Source organism: Belonocnema kinseyi, chromosome 2 (genome assembly GCF_010883055.1).
Source record: "Belonocnema kinseyi isolate 2016_QV_RU_SX_M_011 chromosome 2, B_treatae_v1, whole genome shotgun sequence".
NCBI lineage: Eukaryota > Metazoa > Arthropoda > Insecta > Hymenoptera > Cynipidae > Belonocnema > Belonocnema kinseyi.
This window is the reverse complement of record NC_046658.1, coordinates 4,683,251-4,690,505: the sequence shown is the minus strand read 5'-3', so window position 1 is coordinate 4,690,505 and position 7,255 is coordinate 4,683,251. Positions and strand designations below refer to the sequence as shown.

The window sequence follows — 7,255 nt, the reverse complement described above, 5'->3', positions numbered from 1 at the left end:
GATAATAGAAATATAAACCTTGGACATCGTTAATCCTTCCTTTTTAATTTACTGGTCGTGAATGTAAATGTGAATTTAAATAAAGACCAATAAAATCCAAACGAAAGTCCAACCAGTATGAATCCGCACCGGACGTACGTGTCGCAAATAGGACCAAGAATGAAAGTGATAGGTTTTGTGCAACGCGCCAAGCAGGTCAATCCCTACGAATCTAAGAGTCAATTTCATAGAAAAATCGTACATAATTAACCGCGTAATCAACATAATTTCTTATTACTAACTTAGTTTTTAAGGTTTCATGTACTTATACGGCATACAAATTTCGTGGGATTTTAAAAATGCCAGAAGATCCTGAGTTCAAGTAATGGGCGGGAAAATTTGAAATTTCAACAGAATTACTATGTATCTTGAATAATTTTGACTGAATAAAATTAATTCAAGGTTGAAAATCATTGATCGAAGACTATATATTTTGTTCATAATGCTTACTGTGGAATCTTTAAATTATTTCAAGCATTTATGTTTCGCTATACACAGAAACCGACCAAACCAAACAACGGGCTCGAAATAACGAAACATAGGGACACTCTAGTAAGGGTCGCGCCAATCGAGCAGCTGACTGCGGATTGGTTGAACGAGAAGAGAGACACTTCCGTTCCAAATGGAGATAATATACGAAAATGTAATACAGCGATACTTTCGTTCAAACAGCAGATACTGTACAGGTATTGAAACTTTCTATGGCTTCACGCATTGGTACCTTCGATATGCTTAGTGTTTGTCGTGTTTTTTGCCGTTTAAATATATCACGCCTTCTACCACTGGCTCCAACTTTCGTTTCAACTCCCCCCTTCACATAGCCTTTAGCACGTCCCTCGCTACAGGGTCCCTAACAAAACCCAAGTCACAGCGCCACTATCGGAAAAGACTATGAACTAAAAATAATCGTCGAATAAAAGTATAAGCTGATTTCCGTGACAGTATTCGCGAGATTTTGATATACATATAATAAATATCATTGAGATCACGGTTTTCTACGTTAAATCCTAAAACTGACATCATAATAGAAGTTTTTGTTTTAAGACTACAGCGGCCTAGCAAAGGAAATGTAAACTAAATATCCCCTAAATAAACCATGAAATATTTTTTGTAGCCGAATATATAAAAACGTAACTAAATCATAGTATTCATGCACTAAATCTAAATCCTAAGCTTCATGAAGCTTAACGAGAAAAAGCTTCATGAATCTCGGAAAATTTCCAACCTTGGTTTTCAGCAGAAAAATCCAAAATTCAAGATGTGATCGGAATATCGAATTGATGTAGAATAAGAGTATACGTGGATCCAGGCCTATTAATCTATAACCAATGTGACTAAGTCGAAGTCTGTATCCACGCTACGTTCCTCTGACGCGTCAATAACCTAACCTCGATCTAACCTGCGCACGCATGCGCATACATAAATTAAAAATATACGTAAAGTTACCAATTTTACAATATACAATTTTAATTACTCGGTGGTCGCTCGTTGCACAGGCGAATCTCAAAGTTGAAGTCCAATTGATAGTCCATCCAATAAACTTTGAGACCACTCTCGCCCAGTTTCCGATCATATGTTGACAGGTCCCCATAGTGACGTTACACATCGAGGTAATATGGCGTTGTTTGGTGTGTATGTGGCATTGAGTAAGCCGGGTTCGTGAGATCAGGGTTGTGTTCTTTGGTATTACGTCTTCCTGTCATGGCATTCTCAGGGTGACATAGATGGCAACATACTGCGGGAGGCTTAACTGGCCAAACGTTGACTCTGACCATAGCCAGTAACTGTGGAGGTGGAATAGTTACTGCCCTGATCCTAGGTGGCCATACCATGGAGTGGTGAGTAGGTGTGACATCACACTTCCGTGACAAAGTATAGGGAGAGTTGTGAATCGACGATCGAGTAAAGAACGCCCTTGATGATATGTTTAAGGCCCACCACCTCGTGCTGGGATCGGAAACTGAAGGCGTAGGATGTCAGGAGTATGGGTGGCAGTAGGTCCCTTCACACGGAGTGCGTTTGTGGCTCCTTGCAGAATTTAATATGAAGACTCATTTTCAAGCAAGAAAAACCGACCCTTTTACACACTATGAACTATTTTAAATTTCTCCGAATATTTTTTATCCTGTAGAATTAAACAAACTCTACAGAGATTTATCATCTTTACAATATACAATAAATTGTTTCTGAATTTCTCGAAGTTTTTTGTATTCTCTAAACTTCCCTGGAATATTTTGAGTTTTCTGTTAACTTTAAATGTTCTGTATTTTTACCTTTCACGAGACCAATGAATTCTTTTAATGTTTTTGAATTATTTTGAAATTATGAGAATAAATTTTAAGTTACTTTGAACTACTTCAAAGTTTAAAATTTTTCGAATTTCAAATGAACTTTTAGAACTCATATATACTCTTTCAAATTCTTTTGAAGGTTTTTTTAAATCTTTTAAAATTTGCATATGAATTCTCCTAAATTCCCGACAATATTTTAAATTCCCTAAATTCTTTTGAATCCTCTAGAATATTTTTAATTTGACTAGACTGTTGTAGACCCTCAATTATCTAAAATATTTTTTAATCTCTGAACTCTTTTGCATTACGTGAAGTCGTTTGAATTTTCTATTTTTTCAACTTTCAGAAATCTTCTCAATTTCAACTATGCACAAACCTCCAAAGAATAATTTCAGAACTACACCTTTACCAATACGTTTTGTTTAACTTTAAATAGCTATCGCGTGTACCCATAAATTTCTGAAAACAGTGCATCACTTCTGATGACATAAGGGTATTTTATATTTTGAAAGCATTTTAAATAGTTTACTTGAACAATACAGGCAACAGACAATGTCTTATTTTCATGACGAAGTCAAACAAGGGACAAATTTGTCTACAAACTATTACCTAGTTTTAATACTAGGCCAAATGCTACCAACGTTTGAAATTATTTACATCTTTCGTGGCTTAGGCTATTTGTCAAAATAGGCGAAATGCTACCGAAGTTAGAAATTATTGACACTTTTTACGATTGTCAGCCAAGAATTTCACCGGTGGCATTATTAGAATTAATGTTTTGAAACATTTTTCGGTCGTTTTTTTCAAAGCGCAAACATCAGAAAAATCTTATTTTTACGGTAAACACTTATCCATTAAAAAAATGCCAAATTCAGAAATGTTCGGAATTATTAAAAGTTCTCCTCGCTTTTTAAAACTAATCCTTTAATTTAGTCGAAATGTATAATATAAAAGTTTGTTTCCTAGTTTTTTGATTACGTAATAAAACAGAGAAGGTTTTATTTTGACAATAAACGTTCACTTCTTTTAAAAACTAGACCAATTGCCAAACAAGCTGATAAATTATTTACAATTCTCATGAGTTTCAAAGAATAATGTTTTGCCTTAAGTAACATTAATTTAATAGATTCTGTAAAAAAATTTAGGCAGTTTTTCGCACAGTAAATATTCATGCCGTCGACAGCATTATGCAGATAAGAACCGTACAAATGAGATTTTCTCTCCGTATGATCTTGTTGCTTGTACGAATGACAAAATTCTGCTACTCCGACAGATTCTGTGAACGATATAAACTAACCTGAAAGGCGTTTTGTAGAATGATTAGTTTAACTATCTGTTGGAGTACCGAAGCCAGTAGGAACGTACTTCCTTGAAGTAGGCATTAGGGTGTCAGGATAAAGCCATAGTGTGTCCAACGATGAGTTTACTTTGTCTTTGACAAAGTCGGAAAACCCTCTTACTAAGCACTAGGGAGGTATGCGAATTATATTACTCCTAGGACAAAAAACTCACCTGCATTCGGACCAGGATCACTAATGTGTGGATCTATCATATACTTATGGCATTTCTGAATAAAATAAAAAAATCGTCAACTCGACAATCTAAAGTTACTCCTAAATCGCAACTTGATCTTAAAGCTAGCACTTGAAAACATCATTGTAAAAGAGACCCTGATTAATTCTGCTACGTGTGCAGTAAATTCTATCCATCAAAAACTCTCATGATAGTTTCTGCGCAGGACAGAACGATTTACGAATATTGTTATAATCTCATAATTGCTGATAAGCATAAAGAATGAGTGCCACATAAAAGATTGGATCATTGTAGATCATAATTGACGCGTTGGCATAAAAGTAAAAATATTGTAATAAGACGCATAAAGTTGTGCAATACATATGAGCAAAGTGTGGAAGGAATCTATTCGAAATTTAATGATAAACTTTATTCTCTGTCTATATTGCTTTCTCTTATCCTGAGTCAAAACCTATAAGAGTGAAAGAGATAGAGAATTGTCCATCTTTTTCACTCTTATGGGTTTTTGTCTGCAGGCTGCCTCCTTGCAGAGGCATGAAAGCACCCATAGTACTATAATGTTTGCATTTCAAATCAGTAATTGAGTGCAAAAGTGACGGTTTACAGTTTTTATACTGATGTATTCTTCTGGGATTATCTAGAGTGAGAAGTGAATTTTAAGACTTAATGTTAAGAGCCATGTGCTTCGAACAATCTAAGCTGCATCTCTTTGAACATTTGTACCGCGGACATCAGAAAAGGAGCATCAGTTCAAGCCGCTTTCTAAAGGTTTTGGAAAAATTGGCCTCATCATAGTGCAAAAGGTTAGTACAGTGCACTTGAATTGCGACACGCGTATGTCCTTTATAATTGCGTGTTATGAAAAGATGTGAACAATGCACATAATTTCACATTATGCGAGTGAATTATGTTGAATGTAACAAGTGCACATTACTATCAAATAAAGTGACAATATACTCTGTTTTCTTCATTCTTTTTAGATAAGTATCTTCGCTTCAAACATATACTTCTTAACATGCCAATTTAATGTCAAATGCGGACAACGTAAAAAATTTTTTAACCTTTTTAACTTGATCAGTGTTAATCGAGGTCTTGTTTTTACCAATTTTAATCGAAAAACGATCGTGTGTCTTAAAATGTCGATTGCGGACTTGTGCCTCTTAGAACAAGTACCACTCGGTGAATGGATTCGAAACTCTTTTTCTTCGTTACCAAAGGAGCCCACTCGGGGGTTGCACAAAGAAAACTTTTTCATGTCTCCTTCTTTATTACAAACACTTGAATCAAATTTTTCTAAACTTCAAACACAACATGTTCAGTTGTTGAAAAATCCTCGTGAACGTAAGTTACCTCACTTAGATGACAGATTTTACAAAAAAGTCGAGGAATGGAACCAACATGCTGAATGGAAATACTTTGATGCCTTTAACGCATTACCTTCGCTTAATACAGCGGCTTCCAAAGCTAACTCGAACCAGCATGTAATCGCAACGTCATCAACCAAGCCGCTTCCAAAAATTGTTTTACCAACATTTTCACAAGATTTTACTGAGTGGAAAAATTCTCCTATCTATTTACATCTTTAATTGATAGAACGCCGAAATAGCAGATTTCATAAAGCTTTGTCATTTGAAGACTAATCTTTCTGGAGAACCTGCACAGTTACTCGAGAACATATCTGTAACAAATAAGAACTATAAACGAACCTGGAATCTTCTGAAAAAGCGTTACAAGAACAGGAGAATTCTGACCAATTCTCATTTGGAAGTTTGCAGGGCATTTGGATATTAAGTAAATAGTTTGTCTCATTTTCTTGTTTTCTTACTTCATGTTCAGATGCTCTAACACGACGTGATTAGAAAACGTCACTGGATCACTCGAGTGAATATACAACGTATGAATTCTTGTGCACCATTCTTTAAAGCAAGGTTCGCACATTTCAGATCTTTGAAGCTGACAAATTTCGAACTATGACTGCCACTCAACGAAGGGAATTTTCTACAAGGAAGAAACTTTTCCTTAACTGTTAACGTCATCATAGTTTCCTCGCAGGCTGTGAACTTCATGCAACAGACACTAAACAATTTGGACGTTAATCAGCAACTCTCAACTGCTAATCAGCAAGTGATGCATCATGTCACTCGCCCTAGAGCTAAACGTCTGTTACCAGCAGCTATCCTGCAAGTCAGGGCTAGCAACGGTTCTTTAGCCCTGATTCGATCCCTGTTGAATCAGGGATCGGAAGTGTCTCTTATTTCAGAGTCTCTAGCTTAACGGCTTAAAATGCCTTATGCCAGCTGTGAAGTGGGTCTTCTATCTGTGGGGAATAATATTCCTACTTCTACTCATGGATTAGTTTCTTGCATGCTAGCTCGACACTTCGACTTCCACTTTGAATATCGCATTGATGCTCTTGTTCTTCCAAAACTTTCTTCACATGTTCCACGTTTCGAAAAGAGCAGTAAAAATTAGCCTTACCTTTTAGGACTGCGCTCGGCTGATCCAGACTTCGGAAGTAAGAAGGTTCTTGATGTTATCATTGGAGCAAATTTCGTTCCAAATCTGTTTCTTTTAAACGTTCTTAAAGGACCTCCTACTGCTTTTGTTGCTCAGAATACTAATTTCGGGTAGATCTTACTCGTAAAAATTATGGAAAATGCGTCCAATGATTCAACAATTGAGTCAACAGCAGCTGTCGGAATGTACATCTCCGTGTTGAACAATGTGACCTTCGATATTCAAAAATTCTGGGAGGGTCAGGAGATGCATTCAAAGATTATCTTGACTCCAGAAGAACAAGAATGTAAGGACTTTTTCGTTTTAATTAACCTTGGTAAAACGGTTTTAACAACTGAGTCATCACTTCGTCAGGATTCATCTTATTCTCTTTTTCTACCACATCATGAAGTTTTGTGTGAGACAATCTCGACGACCAAACTTCGGGTGGTCTTCAATAGATCTTAGCGTACAGAAAAATGATTTTCTCTGAATGAATGTCTTTACACTAGCCCAACAATTCTTTCAAACTTGATGGACATCTTGCTGCGTTGAAAACCCTTTCGGATCGTTGTCTAGGCTCACGTGGAAAAAATGTGCAGACAAACCTTAGTGCATCCTGATGATCAAGATCTTCAACTTATTCGATGGAGACATTCACCAGAAGAATTGGTTCAAACCTTTCGTCTCACTACAGTCACATACGGATTGTTTTGTGCTCCCTTTTTGACACTTCGTTGTTTTCAGCAACTTTCTTTTGATGAGGGTGATAAATATTATTTAACTGAATCATCTACCAGGTGTATACATATGAAACCGGTATTGCCATTTAGCGGCCAGTAGGCACACTTGTAGGCACTGTCGGAACTTACAATTTGTGCTAATTGGCGTATTGT

General features: G+C 36.3%; 1 protein-coding gene across 13 annotated transcripts in view; it reads left to right on the top strand.

Annotated features, from left to right (window-relative positions):
- Positions 1-7,255, top strand: part of LOC117167579 (protein kinase C, brain isozyme) — a 1,572,697-nt gene that overhangs the window by 486,297 nt on the left and 1,079,145 nt on the right. Inside the window, exon 1 of one of the 13 annotated variants that reach the window (XM_033352630.1) lies at positions 610-725. The exons of the other annotated variants lie outside the window; for them this stretch is intronic. Within the exon in view, the coding sequence (XP_033208521.1) occupies positions 662-725 (64 nt within the window). The 5' untranslated portion in view covers positions 610-661. Of the gene's footprint in view, positions 1-609; positions 726-7,255 lie in introns of those variants that run through there. 13 annotated transcript variants of the gene reach the window in all.